The 24,878-nt window shown below is 45.0% G+C and overlaps 1 protein-coding gene across 1 annotated transcript; it reads right to left on the reverse strand.

The window, feature by feature from the left end:
• Positions 1-1,011: 1,011 nt before the first annotated feature.
• On the reverse strand, positions 1,012-12,843 carry CD40LG (CD40 ligand). The gene is made up of 5 exons (XM_019919029.3): positions 12,489-12,843; positions 10,522-10,653; positions 6,390-6,447; positions 4,392-4,454; positions 1,012-2,341 (listed from the first exon to the last, which is right to left on the reverse strand). The coding sequence occupies exons 1-5, from the start codon at positions 12,642-12,644 to the stop codon at positions 1,965-1,967; spliced, it is 786 nt and encodes a 261-aa protein (XP_019774588.1). The 5' UTR covers positions 12,645-12,843; the 3' UTR covers positions 1,012-1,964.
• Positions 12,844-24,878: the final 12,035 nt, after the last annotated feature.

Consider the following 24,878-nt stretch of genomic DNA (forward strand, 5'->3'; position numbering starts at 1 on the left):
TGAAGTGCAGGGGCAAGGTTTAAACAGAGGATGTGAGTGTGTAAAGACTATAAAAGGTTTGTCCAGGCTGGACATGAGTTCCCTTCTTATGACCCTCTTGCCTACCCATGGCTGTGCTCCAAAGTGGGCGCTTAGCTACCCTGAGGGAGGGACATTCATGGCCTGTGTACTGTCTTCTTCCCTCGGGACTGGGCCAAGCCCTCCCATCAGCTAGACCGGGTCCTGGTCTACCTGTGAGAACGTCATGAGCAGTGTCTGCTCGCTGCCCGCCTTCCTTCAAGTCTCCCGTGCCGAGGGCAACGCTGAAGAAGGATCTTTGCTCCAGAGGACAAGATCGCACTGTGGACACATCCCTGACTGAGTCCTCGAATCCACAAATGTCACGAGGGCTCAGACCAAAGTTCTCTTGTTGGAGAAAGTATCTATACACAGCCCAGCAAGTCTGTCTAGCACGACTTCAGCCTTGTGTTAGAAATTCATGCTCTAAGGCCTTCCAAGTCACTCAGCCAGGAAGGGACTGTGCCATCCCGAGGACCAAAGAGCAGGGCCAGCGGCCGTAGAGCTGCCCCCAACTCTCCTCATGCCCCTGTCTTATTGCTACAGTCATATTTTTCTGCCTGGACACGTGGTATTTGCCTTAAGAAGGGCCCCCTACCGGTAAGGATGACGAAGCCACTCTGGGCTTCTTACATGAAAAGCCCCTTGACTGGAAGTGACAAGACTGAGAGGCCAATGCTTCCCTTCAGTTTGTCCCAGTTCCCTGTCCTCTCACCTAAGGCAGAACCGCCTTGACAGCTATTAAAAAGATGAGCAACTGCTTCTCTTTAAGCTTCGCTTAGCTGTGATTAATCAAGAAAAAGCCCAGCCTTTTTTCAATCCTCTGCAACCTTTCCTGAGCAGGTTTTTCACTGGCTCTGCTTTCCTGTCATCCATCAAAGGTTATCACAGCCTTCCAGGGAGTGTGCTGTCACCAAGATATTTTGTGGTGCTACAAGCTTCAGAACCAAGTTTCTGAAAGTATCACAAGGGTTGGGAACATTCCCTCCAAGTGATCCCCCTCCCCCCTGGCCTGGGGCTTCAGATGCTAAGTAACCACAATAATGTTAAGAGATCTTTATTATTCAAAAAATAAATAACAAGATAATCACCAGTTCACTCTGGAAACAATGGGGACTGCAGGTAGATACAATAGATTTCCTTTAAATCCAGTCATTTCTCTGGAAGGAGTGGGAAGCCTCAGAGCTGCCCCCCTGCCCGCCTACCCCATCGACAGTGGTGGAGATAGGAACAGGGTTGAAATAAGATACTTGATTAGCAACAGCCTGACTCTGTGTGTGTGTGTGTGTGTGTGTGTGTGTGTGTGTGTGTGTGTGTGTGTGTGTGTGTGTGTGTGTGTGTGTGTGTAGGAGAGAAAGAAAGGATGCGAATGAGTGTCAGGGTGACTGGCGGGGAGCAGGGTTTTCGGTTCTCCATTGCATTATACTTTCTAAAGTCTGCCCCACCTCCATCGTGGCCGCAGGGACCCAGAATCCACCGTAATTGAATGTGAGCTGAGGCTCCGCGTTTCCCTCCGGCATCTTCACTGAGAAATCAAATACATTCTCCACTGAAGGACACTGCACGCAAAGAAACAAAACTAAACTTGGCTAATTTTCTGCTGTTTACTCAGAATTCGAGCTGTGTGTAATGGCTTTGTCTTTTCATAGGACTCTCTGGATGTCTGCATCAGTGGGGTTGCTGCTTCAGAATATAAGCTCTTATGGAACAGGGGTTTCCTCCGCCCGGTAATTCACTCATTGCAGCCCTGCATGCCTTGGGATGTATAATAAATAGTTCTCCATGAGGAGGATCCTAGGGTTATAAATAGGCAGTCCAACGGGCTGCGGTGGGGCGGTCTTAAGTGCTTTGCTGGATTGTGAAGACAGCCAGCGTCAGCCCAGCCGCAACCTGCCAGCTTACACCGTTCAGAGCTTGAGTAAGCCAAACGACGTGAAGCCAGTCCCGTGGCTCACTTGGCTTGGGTCAGTCACGTTGACAAACACCGAAGCACCCGGTTGCAATTCAAAGACTCCTCCCAAGTGAATGGATTGCTGCCCGCACGGTTTGGAGGAACTGTGGGTATTTGCAGCTCTCAGTAAGATTCTCTCCGATCCACCTGGGGACTTTAGGCAGAGGCTGGCTATAAATGGAGCTTGACTCGAAGTTTCCCGATTGGAACAGAAGGTGACTTGGGCGTAGATGTAATAGAGTCCTTGTCTTTTCACGGCCAGCTGTTTCCCGTTTTCGAGGGTTACCAAGTTGGTGCTTAGGGTGTAGTATCCTTTGGGGGCCCACTGGAGAACTGTAATGGAGAGGGGAAAAAACCGTGGTCAGGTGGAGCGTACATGATTCAGATTCTAACAGACGATATGGTTTCGTGTTGGACACTGGCTTCACATAGGAGTGGAAGTTTGGGTCGTCAGGGATTCTGAAAGACCCATCCAGCCCTCAGTCTATGGAGGAGCCACGGCTGACCGATCAGCATGGGTTGCACAGTCAGACGGAGCTGGGTTCCCATCCAGGCCTTATTTAAGCTTGGGCAAGTCAATCTCCCTGAGCCTCTCAGTTCCTTACCTGTAACACGGGGCTCATATTACAGCCTATTTCAGAGACATGTGAAGATTAACTCAAGTAACAGAGCCCAGTGAGTTTCCTTCTCCCCTTGAGAGCTCTTAAAGCCAGTTTGCCCTTGAACTTAAAAGAATGTGAATGACTTAGAAATCCCAGGTCATAAATCACGCCTTCCAAAATACTCAAAGTCCTTGCTAATACTAACTCGTATCTCGCTTTCCTTGAACTTTCCCAAGTCGAAGACTTGCCGATCTCTCTTGCTCAGCTCAGCACAGAGAAAAGACCCCATTTCTTCCTACCTGATCATGCTCTAGCAAACCCGATCCGCCTCCCACAGCAGGGACTAAAATTAGGCAAGGAAGTATGAAAATAAACCTGTCATTTCACTGTGTGTTTTGATCTCCCATTGTAGTGGGCGCCACCAACTTGAAAGTGCCTGTATTCTTGTGGCTAAGCCGAAGTACCCACCAACAATGTGCCATTTTTCTCGCCTGAGATGTTGACTGGGTTCAAAGTAGTGTGTGCAGCCGATTTCAAATCTCAGCCCCCACAGACAGCTAGACTGCCGGGGGTGGAGGGTGGGGAGAAGTGAAAGTATCGATGCATTTGCTTCCTTGGGCTTTTATTTGAGCTCCTATTTGGTGCTCTTAGGCCTATCAGGGTGCAAGACCCCACCTGCTAAGACTCATCCTTTAGTAATTAGGAAAGGCATCCTGCAATGCCTGACATTTCTTGGGCCTCCAGATCACTCTAGAAATGCTTCATTATGATGTTTTCGCTTTTGGACCATCTGATTGAGAAAACACGGGCAGGTTCCCTATCTTTGAGTCCACAAAGTTTATCTTTGTAAGTCCTTACCTAATTTTCATCCTTGCTGTGAGATGTAGGGCAAGTTTGGAGCAGCGTGACCAAGTAGATCTGAGAGGCTTGTGGGGTAAGAAATGTGACTTTCTTCTCACCTGATCCCCTGCAGACATACTGTGATGCGGACTGTCAACCATGCTAGGACCAACAGTCATCATGGGCCTTTCGGCAGAATATGTGAGCATTGTGAAATGTATGCAAGGCGAGCTATTCTTCTAGGAGGTGTCTCTGTTGCTGGCATCCATCCAATCTGGATGAGACTGTATCATGTGGATGACCACCCTGGACATACCAGATATGGTTGTGATATTCTCCCATAAGTGTATTTTATGAGAAAGGGGTACATGGCAGAACGTATACGGAAAGAAAATCATTGAGAGTTGAAAAGATTACAGTATGTCGTCTGTTGTTACTTCATTGGAAAATCTAACATCCTGGCATCTATTGATCTTTGCAGAATGATTTTACCCTTAATTTCCCTGAGGTTGGCCCCAGTGAAGCTGGGGCTAATCATACAGGGATTGGCAGATGGCAGGAAATACCCCTTGAGGCCCATTTGCATATAGTGAAGAGGGGTTAGGACGAGGGATGCTCCCAGTTAGCAGGTCACTACGTGCCATCTCTTCCGTGTTATCAGAATAATGGTCCCTCCACCCAGTAATTCATCATTTAGAATCAGCCACAGAGCAAGAACCTAATGAGAACATCGGGATTGCTTCCCACCTCCTTTTGTCCCTTCAAGTCCCATCTGTGCATTTGAGCCTACTTTGAAGACAAGGGCAAGTGCACGAGGCATGTCTGGGTAGCTTTGTAAATTGGCCCCCGGAGGAAGACGGGAGCCTAATTGTTAGGCTGCCTTGCTTTAGCCTCCTGGCCTTCCCCCTCGGGTGGCTGATGCTCAGATGCTTCGGACTTACCAGATGCTGTTTTACTACTGGCCTCACTGATGACATGTGCCGCGATCTGAGGATCCTGATCACCTGAGATGAAACCAAAGACCAACTGTCAGGCCAAAGAAACACAAAACTGGCCACAGAACGATTTGGTCTAGTTCTGCAGCTGGGTCACAGAGACTGTACTTAAATAGGTTATGTGAAAGGAAGGATAAGATGGCCTTGAAATCCCTCGAAACCAGAGGGGAATGTTGGTTTCTAAAATCTGAACAACTGAGTCGGCTCTTTACACCGAGCCCATTCTTCCACTCGTCATTCAGTACTTGACTCCGCTTTACATAGACTGACACAGGCTAAAGAAAATGATCTTCATTAAACACATTTTGAATCTTGATTTTAAGAACAACTCCCATCCATTGGTCATCTTAGTGGGCCCAAAGGTCGTGTCTGCACACTTAGCTAGTAAAATGCTTATGGTGTCTGATTTGGTCAAGCACTGGCCACAGTGTTATATCTACCTCTAATTGTTGCTCATGTAAAAGGTTTGCTCCTTAATTACACATACTGAATCTCCTAAGTGCAGACACGGTGTGGAAGTTGGTTTGGTTTTTTTTCCCAGTAATGAGCCTGGAGCTGGACACTCTGTAGGTGTCCTATGAATAACGAGTCAAGCTGCATGACCTAAATGACCAGCTTTGTTAAGTGTATCATTTTCCCAAAGACTGCTAGGCAGCACCCACATGAACTGTTTCCTCAAATTTCACAGCAATTAACAGACAACATGGTACCACTCAACATATTTACAGTCATTCTGAAAGCAACGCCTTCATGGAAATCAGGTGACCCTTTGCATCCAAACCAATGGTTAAAGCAAGCTCTTTGCCTCAGAAAACAGTATCTGTATCTCTGTATGTATGTATGTATTTCTTTGTGTGTATTAAATTTACTCAAGCCATACCAGCTTTTACGCTGACTTTGTGCTATAGCAGTTTATCTAACAACACCCATCTACCAACACTCCATTTTCCCCATACTCAGCTGCTTGGGTCACTCCAGGCATTATTGTATTTGGTTTGGGGTGCTACATTCTAAAAAGAACAGAGAAAGTTAGTGTGTCCAGAAAAGGACCTAAACGAGGACAAGAAAAAGCCTGGAAAGGGTCATAGGAGAAACAATGGGAGACACTGAGAAGGTTTACCCTGGAGAAGAAAAGGCTCAGGGGCCATGACTGTTGTTTTCAACATATGGACAGCTGCTGTGTAGAAGAGGAATTATATACTTTCTTTAGTATGGCTCCAAAGAGCAGAACTCGATTCAGTTAGTGGAGATTATAAGAACAAATGTCAACTCCAGAGGAGAAAAGCCTTCTCTCGGGTATAGAGTAATCTTATTATTATAATTATTAGGGCTTTTCAGAGATGGCCCAGGCTGCTTTATGAGCTAGAAGGTGTCTAGGCATGTTTGATCAGACAGTCAATGGTCAGTGCTGTTGTGAAGGAGATTCGTGATCCGGGGATGGTGCAGGATTTGAGAACCGTCAAGGTCCCTTCCAACCCTGGGATGTTTGAGATGCTCTGACCTCAAGAACAGGGCAAAGAACAGCGCTGTCACACTGAATCACTCCTGGGTCTCCGAGGCTCCCTGGCCGTGTTTCCCCATGAAAAAACTGTTCTCGTTGAGTGATGAATGACACCGCTACCAAATGCTGACCGTCTTGTCATCTTATCCTCTGTAGGTGGTACTAGGCTGTTTGGTTGCTTTGATTAAGGTGTTGAAAATAATGTGATTTCTTCATACTTGGTATCGTCAGCACTAAAGGAACACAGGCTTCACTATAAATATGTCCATACAACTCCTTTCTAAATCACAGGCACCAGAGAAGGTATTGATGTGGCAATTGTGTTCCTGTTTTATTTCCAGGGCTACAGGTTCCCTGATCCAACACTGGGTTGTTCAGTATGATCGGCCTAAAGCTTCCTTTTAGTTTTTAAGTATTTATAGAAATGGTAAAGAGCAACCTACCTTTGTGCATTTCAAAGTTTTTTTCTTTCTTCTTCACTTCTTTGCTTTGCATTATACCCTAAAATAAGAATCATGGCAAAAGGTCATTTTGACAGGAACCCTGGCGGGGGCTTTGGAGGGAGGTTTCATTCATTTGGCACCTGCCATTACTCTGTTGCCTGTTTCTGGTGAAGATTATCATATAGACTCAGGTCCTGTCATTAATTCCATCCTACCGATTAGGAGCCCATGGCTTTGACAGATGAGCTGACAGCCCAGAAAGCCCAGGGGTGAACCTGGAAACAGAATCTGGGCTTTATTATCTTCCAGTGCTCTCTCCAGACCAATGACTGCCATCCTGACCCCTCCTATGACCCCAACCTCCCTGGCTTTGACGAGTTAAATAATGCTGAATGGGGAGCAGATTCTACCCTGGGAACTGGTATATAGAATATTATTAACATAAACCATGGTATGTATCTATTAGAATAAAACTGGTCTGAAATCTCTTAGGAAATGGAAATAGTAAGTTTGACCTTGGGAAGAAATCCCAGACTATGAAAAGATCCTCAGACTTTAAAAAAAAATTTTGTTGTCCCCGTCAATGGGCTGAAGAGATTCTCTTGTTGCTGGTTGCCTTGTGTGGCCCGTTCTTACTTAGAATCATCAGCGCGTATAGGAAACTCAGGTAATCTCCCAATGCGGCTGATGTTCCATTCCAAGCCAAACGCAGCACTTCTTAAGGGGTTTCTTCTCATTAGCAACTGCAGGAAGGCTAGAGGCACTTAAAGAAGCTATAGCAGAGAGTACCATCTACACAGACTGGAAGGTAATAAAGGCTGCTGTTGCCGTTTTAAAGATTTAAAGATACTGAATAAAAGGCACGGTGGGCTTAACGGGCAGGCATGAGGTCACCCAAGGAATCTGAGGTTGAAGCCGACAGTAGAAACTGAGATCACGTTCCGAGGCTGGGCTTAACGCTGTACTCTGAGCACAGATAAGGAAGGCAATAGTATTTTCACGTCTTCTGATAATCAAAGTCCTGTGTGCCTTCCAGTTCCTGGAATCAATTTTCTACAGCGCCCTTCCTTTTCGTTCCTCCCCAATAAGGTATTAGTGTTGTTACTGCTGAGGGGTTCCTTGTACGCTCGGCTTGAGTGCCAGATGTGAGGGTGTAAGTCATGGAGCCTAACCGGGGGCCCGCGCCTCAAAACTCTCACGGGGCCCAGAGCTTCAACTTTCCACTTGAGCTGAAGTGTGGCAGTGTGAAAGTGCTGCAACAGGAAAATGTTTGTGAGATAACAAGCAAACAAATGAATATTTCGTGTCTTTTCAAAAGATGGAGTGTGGTGATCGAGGGTGAGATACTTTTAGGCTAGGTGGTTGCATTGGTGTCAGGGCTTGGCCAACATGAAAATGTGAAGTCAGCAAAGTTTGCCCTTTATGCACCCGGCCTTGCCTTTCTGTGAACTCTGCCCCAGCCACACTCCCCAGAGCCTTTTTACCCCTCTTGCTTCACTCCCCACCTCAACTGAAAGACTTTTGAAAGTTGACTTTCAGAAAATCTGGAATTAGTTATTTCTCTCTTAGTGGGAACTCCATGTGGCAGGGTTGGATAGCTTGACCTTTAACTCGAAAAGGAGATGCTTTGACCTTATCAAAGACACCTCGGGCATTGGCGAGCAGACAATCATGGGACTGATCATTCTAGCAGGGAGCTGGGGGGAGGGAGAAAGTTTTAATGTGTAATTATACTATTTAAAATGCCGCCTTCATCTACTCTAACATCAGCCCCGAATCCCATCTTCCACCCAGAGTGACAGCTTGGTGCGACCTGCCTCAAGAAATAATGAGTTCCCCGTCACTAGAGGTGTTCAAACAGAGATTGAGTGACCTCTGGGTAGCGGCTGTGGGGAGAAGAAGCAGCTCTGGGTTGATAATTGGATCTGATGATTTCGAAGACCCCTTCCTGTGATTCAGGCCTTGGGTTGTTCTGGACCAATCAGACTGTGACCCAGAAAGAAAGGCTGCTAACATTAGCTAAGAATATAAATAATCCAGTTTGGGGGTTATTTTGTAGTTGGCCTGTTGGGTTAAAAAAAAAGTCCAAAATATTGTTTTAGAATGAGAAGTTTCGGGGAATAGATATTGGAACGGGGGTCAATCGTTGGAACAGGACTGGGGAGCTGGAGTACTTTGTGTCTGATTGTCGTGCGCATCGTTGGCGCAGATGACGTTGACTCGGACTCCACCCCGCAGCACTGGAGGCAAGGGGCTTCCTCTGTTGCACGGAAGGAGCCCTGGCGGACATGCCTGAGAAGGTCTGCCTTTCCAGAGTATGAAACTTGGGAGCTGTCACTTTTTTCATGCAAGCATAAGCAAAGAGGCCAAACTGACTTTCTTCCTTACTTTTGTCCTGGGTAGCTGATTTGGGAAGCTTTACATATCCAACCTGAAATACAGCCATGAGGAACTGGCAGTACAAATGTAAAACTCTCAGTAAGAAAGAGGGAGGGAGGGAAGACACCAACAGCCACTCTCACTGCCTTTGCGGGTAACTGAAGTCTGATCACATAATTACAGGATGTCAGAGCTGGTAGTGCCCTGGCAGATCATCTCAGCCCTCTCATTGGATAGATGAGAAAAATGAGGCCCAGAGAGGTGAAGTCATTTGCTCAAGGTCACACAGCCCGGCACATTAAATATGCTACTTGGATTATTAAGCGTTGTTCTCAAAGTGGCTTTATTCCCATTTAAATTTGCAACACCTTCCAATACCCTGTAATACTGGCCAGAAGCCTTGAAGAACTAGAGAAACTCAAATCGTTTTCAGGCCTTGCAAATAAAGAGTTAGGAGTCTTTCTCTAAAACATAGATTAGTGTAAAGAACCTAAAAGCCAGCAAGAGATTTGAGCTTCATTCAGATCCCCGTAGGTGACCCAGGAATAAGCTTTCGGAGTCCTCACTACTGGATTAAAAATGACACACCGGGGACAGTACAGGAGGACAGGAATAAGCTCAGAACTAAGCTCTCAGGTCCTTCACTCCCAGGTTAATTACATATTATCCACATGTGAGAGCTAACTCCTGTTGGTTTCTCCAGATACCCACCCATCTGGCACAGCGCCGCCCTCAGCCTGGATGCGGCCTCCTAGTCACGACCCCCAAGTCCCCGGAGGGCCCAAGGTATCTGACTCAGTGTTCTGAGGGGGAAACAGGCAGAAAGGCTTCTTGCTGTTCTTCTTCTGGAGAAAGAGCTCCTAGACCCCTTGTCTACAGCGATGGAATTAATGTTGTGGGCATGTCCTCAGTAAACGGTCTAGAAACTCTTGCTTTAGGTACCTATCATAGGCCACTGCAGTTACTTCATGCTGGGCACCAGTCTGTTGGGCTAGAAGGCTTCAGACTTTCTGCCTCAGGTCTTGATTGGCCCTAGAGGGGACTGACTCCATGAGCAGGTGGTATGATACAGGGTCTGGTTCGAGCGGTACTGAGACAGTCCATCGCCAATTGCCCACACCTCTCCTCACAGTAAAAGGAAAAGATTTCACTTACATGGCACCTGAAATCCCATCATGAGAGAAGCGTTCCTTCATATGTTAGAGTCTATCAGTGTTCAGAAGTCCCCACCGCCCCCAGTAAAGGCAAACCCTTAACCTGTGGCCTGACAACGCTGCAGTGGCCAATGGTTATCGCTTCTCTGGGAAATGGGGACCAGACCCTGGGTCCACAGTGGGAAGGCATCAAGGTTTGGATGGAAAGATAAGAAAATGCAAAAAACAAACTTGGTAGACTTCATCCTTTCCCCTGAGGCATCTGCATGTCTGAGCTCATGTGCATGTGTGAATGTGTCCATGAGAGTGTGTATCTTCCCCAGAGAGAGTCACTTTTGTTCTTCTTAAGGGCATTCCTTTCGACGAGCACACTTCCAACTTTCCTTTCCCTTTTAACCGTAGGATTTTGGCTTCATTTCTGTTTTTTTGATACACATACCCATATATACATGTATGTACATATGATGGCGATATGCATCTATAGTATATATATAACACATGTTTAAATTTTACATGGTCACGTTTTAGTGTCCCAACCTAGCAGGTTTTCTCAACCAAAACTTTTCAGTGACACTTTTCCCAACAACTGAGGTCCTTACCGTGACCAGGTCTTCAAACCGGCTTCGAATTTCCTCACAGTTCAGTAATGATAAGGACCCCTCTCCTTTGCTGCAACGCTGTATCGTTTTCATGAACACAAAATCTTCATGAAGATTCCTTTCATCTTCTATCTATTTATGAAATAACAGGGACATGAGACATTGTACTTCTGTCTGCCTCTACAATCACTTCATGGCCTCAACGACATGAGGAGGACTTTGCAGATATAAACGGGGCATAATAACAAGTTAGTATACTGGATTACTGATATCTGGTATTAGCAGTTTAAAAACTCTACAAAAGCCAGCAAAGAAAATGTCATGTGGTCTGCAATGCTAGGTAGAAATCACAGCTATTCTAATGAAATTTCATCACAAAGGGTACTTTTTCCCGTGTATTGTAGCAGCAACATTCTCTAATGGTCATATTTCCCATTGCTTCAGTAATGATTGGTCATTATAAACACAGTCTATAAAATAGTTTTCTGCTGAGCTAATTTGCCCACTTAGTTTTAGTGTTTGTGTTGCAGTGCTCTGGTGAAGGTAATTTGCAATGTGTATCAATAACTTGAGTTCTAATTACATCTCTCTCTTTTTAAGTTTAGTATTTGCAGAAAACATTTTCATTTTTAAAGAAATCATCTTTCATTCCCAAAGGTAATGAGATATTTTATTTTCCAATGTCTTAGAATAAGTAAATAGATGGAATTCACTTGTTTAATCAACTAATTCTGTGCTATTTTCTTATATTCAGATTACATTTTTAGATTCAAAACAAGATCCAGCTAGCCGGTGGCTTTCACCGTCATTAAGAGAACACCCAAGTGCCAGGGTAAACTTGAATCTACCCAGGTCAGTATTTCCCCTAGAGGCTAGGCTTATGTCCAGGCATTTGATTGGCAGAGCCCAGCAGACCAAACACAAACAAACAAACAAGCAGACCCAGACCCCTGCTCTTTTCTCAGCAGTGAAACCTGAAATCTGGGTAACCCAAGAATTGCCTCAATTGTTCCAGCTCCACCTTCTCCCAATAGGTAACCTCCTAGTCTTAATTCAAGATTGGCATCCCGATAATGGCCACTCGCACATCCCTGAGAAAACGCAGTCTTCAGATGCTGTGCATCCACAATTCCCACATCTAGACTTTTAGGAACAGCCAAGTAATGGACCAAATTTCTCCTTTTCATCTATGATTGGGATTTTTTCAACACAGCCAATAATGCTTATGAGTGGAGGTGGGTAAACGCATGGAAACAGGATAAATCCTAATGGTTATTTTTCTTAAGAATGCAGAACGACCTGCTAACTTCCTCCACTCTTTTGTTCTGTATGTCCAACCGTTTGAGAACGTAAAACATCTCAGCGGGAAACTGAGCAGCTTGCAACTACAATCAGCATTTGAAGAATTATACAGAGAACGCCACTTTCAGGGACTTACCCATGTCTATGCTAACCTGAAACTATGCATTTTCAGCTCAGATTGATGCTTTCCTTGTCTAGTTGGAGATTTAGAAGAAAAACAGTTGTCTCCATCAGAAAAAAAAATAGTTTACTTTTTAAGCAAAACCTTAGCAAATCATTATAGCTCATGCCTACATAGTACTTATTTTGTGCCTGGCTCTGGTCTTAGCTTGAATTTAATCTATGAGGTGGGTACCATTAACATCCCCATTTCTCAAATGTGGAAACTGAGGCATAGAAATGGCAAATAACTTGCCTGGGATCACAGAACTAGTAGGGGACCGAGTCAATATTTGAACCCAGCAGTCTGACTCCAGAGCCAAGGTTCTTGACCAGAGAAAAGAGTGGAACATCTCACTAACTAGCCCACAACCACTGCGCCACAAGACCACTTATCTATTTGGGTTCTTACCATTGTCCATCATTTGGGTAGAACTAAAACCAACCAACCCACACATCTATAAGAACCCCAAATTTAGTTAATAAAGGCCTACGGTTCATCTTACCTTGTCCAATCTTCTGTGAAGATACACAGCAAAAAGCGCTGACCCAATCATCTGGGTGATAAGAAAAACAGTCAGTAAATACATAAAAATTTTCATACTGACGGGTGGTCCAGTGGCCACAGAGCGGGGAGAAGGTTGGCTGTACGTTTCGATCATGCTGCGTTCGAGTTGAAATGATGTCTTCTGACCGAGAAGGTGGCAGAGGCAGCATGAGAAGACTGTCAAAGTGGCCACCTTACTCAGGATTAGTTAAGAGCGCACAATCGTCGCAGCCCACACTTCCTGGAAAATGTGCTTCGCAGTCTTCTCTCCCGGCAAAAAAAGTTACGTAAAGGTTTTTTTTTTCTATTTTTTTTTTACCTACCCATCTCATTCACTTCCAGGCTTTCCCTTTCGTTAGTAAAGAAGAAACAAGTTTCTTCTTCCATACATTCATTCTTGCCTTGAAATGTCATAGACTTCTTAACAGACAATGGCAGTACTTTCCTATCGCTGTCTAACGTTTGGGGTTCACCAGTTTCAAGGAAAGAGCCAAATGAATCCACCAGCAATAGAATTATTTCAATTTCAATCTTACTAATATAAATCGGGAACCTGGTAGATGGGGAAAGAAAGAAACATCAACAAAAGCTTGGATCGATTTTGCGACTGGCTTCCCACTGGCTAACTGCTTGTTAACATTTCTTTCATCTTTAAACCCAACGAAGTCCCGGCGGCTTTTCGAGGCAAGTCTACATGGCATAAAGCAAAGAGGAGTGCTGACAATTAGTAAAGAAAATTTAGCTGGAAAGATAATTCAAGAAAAATACCCTTTTCCAAGGCCAAGAGAAGTAGCGTCTTGGGGTAATTCAGGCCAAAACTCTGGGATTGAAGTTAAAGTAGGAATATTAGCTTGATTTAGCCAAGTTGTCTGTCTACACTGTTCCAGTCCATCAGATAACTGTTGATGCCAATGTATCCGTTTGGACTAGGGAAAATAGGCTGCAGTTAAGAGACCTGAATTCTAGCCCTTGGTGTACCAATAAATTGCTGTGGACCTCGAGCCTATCACTCTCCCTCTGCAGATCTCAGTTTCCTCATATCCAAATGGGCAGTTGTACCCACCTTGCTTATCCTCTAGGTTGTTATGAAATCCTATGTGCATGAAAGATGCTTGAAAGCTGTTAAGATATAGAGAAACACTCTCACCTTGGGTTTTATGCTATTTGTTTAGCCTATGATAACGAGTTTTCCAAATAATTGCCAAGTCCTTACATACTAGCAAAAAACAAATGAACAACATCAAAAACACCCAGCGTCTTGACAACGAATTGAATCATTGAAGTGTGTAGAATTACGCGTTTCTGAATGGCTTTTGATGGTCTTATCAGATGGCCTTCGAAATAAAAGTAGCTGTGGAAATCCCTACCCCACATCCCAACCTGGTCTAGAAACCATGATAAGATTGCTTTGGTGATTCCTATAAGATTGTTTTGAGACACAAATAGGAAATGTAACAAACTCCTCTGATAGGCATGCTATCTGCATAGTTACCACCTGCTGTCTTCCCCTCCCACGCCCCAGCATCCTGTCCTGGGCGCAGATCTCACTACATCTGCCAAGTAGGTGGCTTCAATGCATGTGATAAACTTTGATCAGTCAAGTCAGAGGCTTCAGTTCTTAGACAAGGAACCTTAGTTCCACTAAAGGAAAATTATCACAAGAACTAAAAGGGGCTCGAGGACTTCTCCAGGAGCAGCTTCATACCATGGCAGCATGCCAGAGCTGCAAGGACCCTGTGACCATCAGATCAGTCTAGCCCCGAGAGAGAGGTCGCTGAAGGGACCAGAGTTGCCGACAATGCCACGTTTGTTCACGTGACCAACTTCAAGAGAGAATTGTCCAATCTCCCTGCCTCCACTTCCTGACTTCTGCTTACAATATCCCCCTGAAACTGCTTCCACCATTATTAGCACAATAGTTTGGGCTGAATACTTTTTATTTTTTTTAATATCTTTATTGGAGTATAATTGCTTTACAATGGTGTGTTAGTTTCTGCTTTATAACAAAGTGAATCAGTTATGCATATACATATGTCCCCATATGTCTTCCCTCTTGCGTCTCCCTCCCTCCCACCCTCCCTATCCCACCCCTCTAGGTGGTCACAAAGCACGGAGCTGATCTCCCTGTGCTATGCGGCTGCTTCCCACTAGCTATCGATTTTACGTTTGGTAGTGTATATAGGGCCATGCCACTCTCTCACTTGGGCTGAATACTTTTTAGAGTTAATTTTCAGTGACATTTCCAGTAGTCTGTTGACCTATTATTTTGTTGTCATCCTTCTGAAAACTCTCCCATCTTGCCTCTCAGAATCCTTCTTCATGTGATTCCTTTTTCCCTTGTACCTCTTAAAACTTTGGTCTCTCCCAACCTCATGCTCATCCCCTCCCCTCTTCTCATTCTACATGTTTGCCTTGGATGGTTCCCATCCATTTTCATGGTTTTCACTATCACCTTATAGTGATAAACCTCAAATGTATAACTGCAGCCCTGAACTGTGGATTTGTAAGTGCAGCTACCTCTGAATGTGTCCACTTGGATACCCCCAAACCACCCCATATTTGGCATGCCCCAAACTTAACTCATCTCCCCACTCCACTTCCAACCCAGACTTGTTCTCCCTCCAGGCTCTCCCCATCTCAGTGAATGGTACTACTACACCCACATAATTGTCCAAGACTTGGGAGTCATCAAGGATTCCTTCCTCTCTCTTGCCCAGATTACTCCCCAATCCCAGTGGCTTCCTCATCCCCAAAGCTTCTCGACTGCCACCACTCCTTTCTATCCCCCTGGGCAACATTCTAGTCTAGGCCCTCATCCCCTCTCTCCTGCATGACTGAATTGTACGTTCCTAATTGATTGCCTCGCTTCCCTTCCCGCCCCACCCCATCCGTCCTCCACATCACCAGAAGAATGTTAACTCTAAATCCTGTAACTGACCGTATTATCTAACCTGATTTTACCCCCCTAAGACGATGCATTAGACCCAGGGAAGCAGGTTGACAGTTTCCTGGCATGTTCAATGTGAATGGGATTAGCTCCGGAATAGCCTGATGGTCCTGTAATCCCTGAAGCCTCCTCTTTCTCCCATCCTTCTTCTGCCTGGTCCTCTAGATTGCTGCAACATTGGCTACCTATCCAGCTTCCACATTTTAGCTCTACTTTCTGATTCTGTACCAGATGTCCTTTGTGTGTCTCTCCCCCAACAAGGAGTGGCCTGGCCCTGGTGTTGGGTCCCCTTTAAAGATCTTCAGTTGCCTAATGCATTCAGAAGTGATTTTTAAACTAGGTTACCGAGAAATCTGTAGACCTGGGGAGTCCAGGGGAATGCCTGCAGATAAAGTCAAATACTGACTATATTTTTCTTAGTTCAGAGAAAGAATTAAGTGAAGGGATTGAATTGTTTCATTTTTCAGTTTTTCTTGCATAAAGTTTTCTCAAATCTCTGTCACCCTTTTCTACTACTGATTTTCTTCTAGCTGACGATTGATCTGCAACAAATAAGCATCAGGGAAAAAACGAAAAAAACAATGGATCGCACACATTCTGATGTGACTAGGCTTGTGGTTGTGATTTTATATTGATAACCTAGAACACAGTCAGAGTTTCTGCTAGGAAAGTTATTTCCAGTACATAAGAAAGAGTTAAATATATCAGCATTTTGTTTGTTCTACAAAGGGCCTCTCAAGGACTCTTTTCCCTGAACATGTCTGGAAAACCCTAGCCTAGAGGATAGTGTTTCCACTGTAAGCATAGCACAGGTTCCCAGCCCTGCCCACCTTTCTGTCTTCATCCCCCACCACTCACTCATGCTCAGACTTGAACATCACCCATGTCCCGCTAAGCTTATTTCCCCGAATGTGCTGTGTTTGTTCAAGCTGTTCCCCTATGAACATCATGACTCCCTCCTTTTTTATCCACTAATGTTGAAGAGATACCTGCTCTGTGAAACGTGCCCTTCCAGCTGACAAGGTGCCCTCTTCTGTGCTCAATCTATCATAGAATTCGACACATTACATCATAACTGACTTGTCAGATTTCCCTACCATTAGCTTCTAGAGGAAAGATAATTACAAATCTCAGAATCCCTGCTTCCTGACACATTGTAAGGAATTAGTAAATCTTTGCCCAATTACTTAGTTTTCTTTTCAGGGGATAGAAGGGGAAGTTGTAAAATATTCTAATCTGGTAGAACAGCACTGGCCAGGCTCTCTGGCGATACAAATCACAATATATTTGTTTTACGTTTTCTTCTATTCCTTTAATTATCTCTCTTTCCTCTGGGGTCAGTTCCATTTGTTTATTTTGGTCCTTCTCCTTCATGTTGATAGTTTTCCTCAAATGTCTGGTGACCCTTAGTTGTCTGGTCATATTTATGAATGAAGATCTATGTTAGCTTTCATGGGTGGATGGCATGGGTTTCCTCTACAATTGCATTGATCTGTTTCCCCCACAAACCTCTCCCCGGAATGGGAGGGCCGGCTGTGGGTTCTGTTTAAGTGGGTAGAGCTTGTCAACAGGCAGGTTTCCCTTTAGGTTATGTGGGTTGAGAGGCAGGAAGGCCGGGACCCCCACAACTGATAAAGTAAGGAGGGCTTTTCTCTGGGGGTGGAGACCTTTAGAGGGTTTCGCTCTTGACTGAGGCTGGTTTTCCTTTTGTTTTCTTTTGCCTATTCGTTGTGGAGGTCTCAGCACACTCCCTAGAGTCCTCCTCGGGCAACTTTAGCCTGAGGGCAAAGGCCCAATGTTGCTGCTGACAAAGGGTCCATGGGGGAAGGGAGAGAGGGAGAAAAGGGGTCCACCTGTCCTAGCTGTTCCACTGCAGCTCTTTATTGAGTTGCCATAATGATTCCTTCCCTGCCCACCCCTGCTCTGCATTTACCAACTCTGAGATTGCTGCCTCCTTGAGAGAACCCACTCTTGCTTCTGATTTCTTGAATTGCAATGTTTTCTGCTCTGATTTCTCTGTTAGCCCAAATTCATTGGGTTTCTTGCTTCCTGGTATCCCTCAAAATTTATTTCACATTGATGTCACCTTTTCTTGTTTCCCATTGTTGCTGTGATTTCATTCGGTTTACATTTATTTGTGACTGAGTAACACATTCACATGGTTAAATATGTGATAGAAAAGAGTGTGCAGTGTAGAGTCTTCCTTCTGCATTTTCCTCCTAGTTCTTCATTGGCAACCAGTGTTGTCAGTTTCTTATGTACCTCCCAGAGATGCTTTTATGCACCTTCAAGCAAATACATAGATATTCTCTGACACTCTTTTTTACACACAGTAGTATACAATATACTGTCTACATCTTTGTTTTTTCATTTAACACTATACATTGGAGATTACTCTACATCAGCAAAGTGCTCCCTTTTTTTTTGGCGGTACGCGGGCCTCTCACTGTTGTGGCCTCTCCTGTTGCGGAGCACAGGCTCCGGACGCGCAGGCTCAGCGGCCGTGGCTCACGGGCCCAGCCACTCCGCGGCATGTGGGATCTTCCCGGACCGGGGCACGAACCCGTGTGCCCTGCATCGGCAGGCGGACTCTCAACCACTGCGCCACCAGGGAAGCCCAGTGCTCCCTTTTTTTTTATTACAACTGCATGGTATTCCATGTATGAATGACACACCATCGTTTAACTAGCCTCCTCTTGATGAACATTTAGGTTGTTTCCAGTCATATGATATTAAACAATGTTGCAACAAATAACCCTATACTTATTCACTTTTCTTTTTATGAGTCTGGAGTTTGGGGGGTAGGGGTCTGGGCTGGACCCATGAATTTGGGGGTTTTATTTGTTTATTTATTTATTTATTTATATAAATTTATTTATTTATTTTTGGCTGCGTTGGGTTTTCGTTGCTACGCGCGGGCTTTCTCTAGTTGCGGCAAGCGGGGGCTACTCTTTGTTGCGGTGCGCAGGCTTCTCATTGCAGTGGCTTCTCTTATTGTGGAGCATGGGCTCTAGGTGTGCAGGTTTCAGTAGTTGTGGCATGCGGGCTCAGTAGATGTGGCTCGCAGGCTTTAGAGCAGAGGCTCAGTAGTTGTGGTGCACGGGCTTTGCTGGTCTGCAGCACGTGAGATCTTCCCAGACCAGGGCTCGAACCTGTGTCCCCTGCATTGGCAGGTGGATTCTTAACTACTGCACCACCAAGGAAGTCCTTATTCACTTTTTTTTGTTTTTATTTTTTTAATTTTATATTAGAGTATATTTGATTTACAATGTTGTGTTAGTTTCAGTTGCACAGCAAAGTGATTTATACTTATTCACTTTTTAAAGTTTCTTTCCAGGCATATCTGTGGGATCTGGAAGGCTAAAAATCACATATATATATATATGCTTTTAAACCTTGACCAATCAACATGTTAACCTGAACACATCACAGTCAAAGGAAGGTAAGTTAAAAGCTATTGCTGTGGCACATATATACACTGGAATATTACTCAGCCATAAAAAGGAGCAAAATTGAGTTATTTGTAATGAGGTGGACAGACCAAGAGTCTGTCATACAGAGTGAAGTAAGTAAGAAAGAGAAAAACAAACGCATATATATGGAATCTAAAAAAATGGTACTGATGGACCTAGTGGCAGAGCAGGAATAAAGACGCAGATGTAGAGAATGGACATGAGGACTTCGGGGGGACGGGGAAGCTGGGACGAAGTGAGAGAGTAGTATTGACATATATACCCTACCAAATGTAAAATAGATAGCTAGTGGGAAGCAGCCGCATAGCACAGGGAGATCAGCTCGGTGCTTTGTGACCACCTAGAGGGGTGGCATAGGGAGGGTGGGATGGAGGGGAAATGGGGATATATGTATACATATAGCTGATTCACTTTGTTGTACAGCAGAAAGTAACACAACATTGTAAAGCAATTATACTCCAAAAGACGTTAAAAAAATAATAAAATAAATAAAAGCTATTGTTTATTTTCCATTAGTCAGATCAATGCATAGAAAATTGTCTGTATTATGCACCCTCTTCAAAGCCAGGCCTTACATTGTAAAGCTTCCAATGCAAAGTCCCGTGTGGCCTTGCCGATTTTGGTTGCACTGTGTGGGATTCTCCATGCAGGTCTGAAGCAGAAAGCCAGAGATGATGTGATCTCTGCTGCTTCCATCCAGACGCTACACTTGCAGACGAGATTGGTAAGAAGCATTTTCAGGAGACATTTCCTTCAATCAGTTTATTTGCTCAAATTAACATTCACCGAGTGCCTACTGTGGCCCAGGTGCTGAGCTGGATGCTGGGGATACAAAGATAAAAATGATAGTCCCTACCCTGTCAGGAGCTCCCAGTCTACAGAAGCCAATCAATACATGAGCAGACAACCATGAAACAACGTGAGAAGTACCACGGTAGAGGTGAAGACAGAATGCTGTGGGAGTGTTAAGGAAGAGGATCTACCCAGCAGGGAAGTAGGATAGAGAGAATGTCCAGGAAGGCTTCCTAGATGAAAATACACCTGTCATAACTTTGTATCCTGACTTCTAGCACCCCACTGACAAATCCCCATGTTCATTGTCTATCTACTGTCCTTGGCTTTTCTAGTCTGAATCTTCCACCCCTTTTCCTTCTGCAGCTATCTTTCTAGTCGGCTGTACTCACTCTGACATGCCAAAGGCTTAGGAGGAGTAAGATAGGAGAGGGTTGGTGATAATCATCTCCAGCATGGATGAATTGGTTGGGGATGGGGATAATTGGAATGTTGGCCTCGTTTCAGATATTAGTTTTGAGAGTATGATCAGAATCCTCAATCTCTAGCTGCCTACCTCCATCCCATGTCTCCAAGGTGAATTTTCTGGGCAAATGTCTACTCTTTGTTTCTAAATTTTAGGCACCATGACTCCACTCTCCATTAGTGTAAGAAAAAAGCTGTATTTGTTTATGTGTTTAAGGAGACAAGAAACACAGGTAACAGTGGTTACCACTGGCAATACAATGGAGTTTATGGGGAGCAAGTTTTACTTTTTAATCTATACCTCTGTGCCCTTTGCATTATTTTTATTTATTAAAAAATTTAAAAAAAATTTTTGGCCACACCATGTGGCATGTGGGATCCTAGTTCCCCAGCCAGGGATCGAACCCCCCTCCCCTGCATTGGAAGCATGGAGTCTTAACCACTGGACCACCAGGGAAGTCCCTGCATTATTTTTATAATGAGCATATTTTACTTTTGTAATTTTTAAAACAAACTTAAAAATATTTATTTGGTTGCGCTGGGTCTTAGTTGTGGCAGGCGGGCTCCTTAGTTGCAGCTTGTGGGCTCCTTAGTTGTGGCACGCAAACTTTAAGTTGTGGCATGCATGTGGGACCTAGTTCCCTGACCAGGGATCGAATCTGCATCCCCTGCATTGGGAGCGTGGAGTCTTAACCACTGCGCCACCAGGGAAGTCCCTAAAATAAACTTCTTATGGAAGTAAACTTTTACATACAGAAAAAGTGCACAAATCATAAGCTTAATGAATTTTCATAAAGTAAATACACCCATTGTAATCATCACCCAAATTGTAGACTTGTAGATTTTTAATAGTATCTTGGAAGCCCACCTCTTGTCTCCTTCCAATCACCTCCACTTCTCACAAAGGTAACCACTATTCTGCCTTCTATCACCAAAGAATCGCTTTGACTAAGAGTTCCAGTTGCTCCTTATCCTCACTAACACTTGGTATCATCAGTATTATTTATCTTAGCCATTCTAATAGGTCTGTAGTATTGTCTCATTCTGGTTTTGATTTGCATTTCGCTAGTGGCTAATGATGTTGATCATCTCTGCATGTGCTCACTTGCTATCCACGTCCTCTTGGATGCTAAAATCTTCCATAAATATAGAACATAATCATTTAAGAAAATTGTTTGAAGATAATAACACCATTAACCAGACTAGGGGATATTCTTTGAGTGCAACAATTCTTCTGAGAGGCAGATTAGGGTGGTGGAAATAGCCAGATTTTGGTACTTGTTGTGGGATCTTAGGCAAATTATTGAACCTCTTTGTGCCTCGGTTGCTCTGTCTATAAAGCAAGGATAATAATAGTTCTTGCTTCATAGGGTTGGCCTGAGGATTAGATGAGAAAATTACGTAAGGCTCTCTGCTCCATGCCTGACACTGGTTCATCAGTGTCTCTCTGCCCTTCTGGCAAAGCCTGGAAAGAAGGCATGAAAGAGAAGGTTGTCCTTGAGGCAGTCAACGGCTTAGTATCTGAGGGAGAATGGATGAGTGATTCCTCTTTCTCTAGGTCTAAGGAAAAATACTCTAGAGTTGTGTCCTAGAGTTTCTGTGCCCTCACTTCCTGCTGCTCCCTCCACCCCACCCCCACCAAACAGCAGGAGAAGCCTGCTTTGAAGGAAATTCTAGAAGAAATTCTAGTCATAACTGGGCTCTCAGATGCTACTGCATCCCTTGTATGATTTAAACACCTACTGCTGTGTGTCTAGCAGAAAGACACAAGCCCCACAGTGCACTGGGGAAGCATCTCAGTAGAGTGAGTGCAGGGGGTTGCGGGTGTACGCAGGAGAAGGAAGGTGACGGCACCAGCGGGTCCAGGAAGGTTCCTGGAAGAGGTGACATCCGAGCCCTGAAGGAATTTTCTGAGTGAGGGAAGAATGCATCCCAGGTACAGGGAATAGCATGTACAAGGCCCCAGAGGCTGGAGACCAGGGGCTCTTTCTCTTCTTGAGGCTGCGTTCTTGGGACCACAGCCTTGTTCTGGGCTCTGCACAGCACCTCAGGTTTTTCCATTGTGCCCTTAAGGTGGAGCATCTCCTTATGAAGCCTTTATAGTTAAAACATCCCCTTTGTTCCAGGTTGAAGGGTCTCAGGGATCAAGTGCTGTACAGGCGTGTACATTTTGGGCACCCATCTTTCTTCAGAGATCAGCCTGATACGCTTGAATATATGATACTTGTCTGTGTGGTTCTAGCTCATTTCTCACCTCCCTCACTGCAATCTCAGATTGCCTTCTGCATTCCCTCCAGAGTCCAGGACTTCAATAGACTGGCTCCTAGCTCCTATGCCCCAAACCCTTCCGCATAGCCTCTCCCTGGGGCCCCTAATCTACCCCTACCCTAAACCTTCTTGACTTAACTTGTTCAGCGTTCTCTCTTCTCTCTCCCCCTCCCCCAGCTTCTAACTGCTCTCCTCCAAGCTGCCTTCTTCAGCTCTGACCCCAGGCTAGGGCGGTCCCTCCCTCATCCCTCCTGTGGTCCGTTCCGACAACCCACTGGGGCTATTTCTGAAATGAGCGCTTCTGCTCCTGACTCATGTCCTAGGTCTCCTCACAGGAGACTGTCTTCTTCATGGGGACTGACTCAGGAGCCCTCTAGTTCTCCCACCGTGTCTCCTGGGGCCAGCCTCAAGGTTTCCGAAACGGGGAAACTGAGGCTCAAAGAAAGGGGATGACTTACGAGGGTTAGCAGGCGGCAAGTTAGTGACAGAGCAGAGACCACCCCAGGCCTCCAGACTTCCAGCCAATGCTCTTTCCCAGGAATCAGGTTGCCTCTCAGAAGGCTCAGGTCTTCTCACTGCCATCAGCTCCCATCCACCGACGGCACCGGGCACCCATCTCTCTCAGTACTTCCTTCCTGAGCCACTTCACTAAGACTGGAGCTGACCCATCCAGGCTTCTGACTCAGCAGTCCAGCAAAGAACATCCAGCCATGTCTGCATCTGATTAAGGAGACGCCAGGGGCAGGAAGCCTATTTTTTCCTCTGGCAGGGTGGAGGGTGCAAAAGAAGGCGGGGAGAGTCAGTGAGATGGTAAGATGTCAGGGACCACGGGGGTGGGGCGGGAGGTGGAAGGGTTGGATCAAAAGATTTAGGATTCCTAGTGAAATACATTTGGGTACAGAAATACATTTACTGACTTAGAAGGACCGCTGTGATGCAATGTTAGTGCAAATATCGTGGCAAAAATAGAATGTTCCCATAGTTCTGCTTGTGTAAAAGTGAGTTGAGAGTGTCTCCAAAGTGCCTATGAGTGGTAGTTAGCAATTAGCTGTGTGTTGCCCTCCACTCTCTGCATGTTAATTTTTGCCCAGAAGTTAATAGTTGACGATGACCACAACCTTGGAGAGCTGCTGCAACACAGGCGTTCACCTGTAAATAAACGGAGCTGAAAACTTTCCTCCTTCACAATATCCCACAGCGAACAGTGCCATCTTGTCCAGTGCGGATTTAGACCGGCTCCCACAAGAGCACGTCTACATCTATTGCAACGTCTAATCCAGTCAGGGATTTTGACATCAAGTGTTTTCTGACTGGGAGGAGCAGGAAGCCCTGGGGCCTCCTATTGTCACAGGGTCACTGATGCCTGGAGACCTCTCTCTTGACATGGGGGATCCAACCGTATCTGAAGCGTGTTTAAATAAGCAACAGGGTTGACACTTGTACTGAGTTGAATAGCGTCCCCCTCACATTCTTGTCCACCTGGAATCTGTGAATGTGATCTTAGTTGGAAATAGAATCTCTGCAGATATTAGTTAAATTAAGATGAGGCCATACTGAATTAGGATGGGCCCTAATCCAACGACTGATGTCTTTACATGAAAAGGAAAATTTGGACTCAAATTGAGGAAAGATGGCCATCTGAAGATGGAGGTGGAGGTTGGAGTGATGTGGCCACAAGCCAAGGAACATCAGTGATTGCTGGCTGTCACCAGAAGCTGGAAGAGGCCAAAAAGGAGCCTTTGGAGGGAGCATGTCCCTGCCAACACCTTGATCTCAGACTTCTGGCCTCCAGAACTGTGAGCGAATACATTTCGGTTGTTGTAAGTCACCCAGTTTGTGGCACTGTGTTACAGAGGCCATTGGAAACTAACATGACACTTCCATAAATGGAAGAAATAAATGGCCCCACCTTCTGAAATGCTGCTCCAGTTGAGACATGAGGAGAAAGATGCTCATCAACAGAGGACACACTCTTAAGCCTGGGGACTATGTGGTCCCTCTGGTTATGCTCTACAGTGGTCTATATGTGCGTAGAAAAATGAGTCTGGAAGGCACCCCCAAGATTTGTCTTTGGGTGGTAAATTTTGGGAGAATTTTATCCTTTTGCTTTAACTTGTCTGTATTTTCTAAGTTTCCCACATGGCTATGTATTACTTGTGTAAAAAATATATATCTCTATATACCTATCAACTATTTATCCATCTACCTATCTTTAATCACCAGTACGCTCATACACTCACAGAATCTTTCCAAGTTAAACAGCCCCAGAGTACCTTCATTTCTTGTAGATCCAAGGCTAGGAAATACTCCTGAAAAGCCCTGGCAGTGGGGAGGGTAGACAATAATAAAAGCCTGTATTTGTGTGGTATTTGATACTCTTCAAAGAGCACACCTCCATCTCCAT

The sequence above is a fragment of the Tursiops truncatus genome, chromosome X, assembly GCF_011762595.2.
Source record: "Tursiops truncatus isolate mTurTru1 chromosome X, mTurTru1.mat.Y, whole genome shotgun sequence".
NCBI lineage: Eukaryota > Metazoa > Chordata > Mammalia > Artiodactyla > Delphinidae > Tursiops > Tursiops truncatus.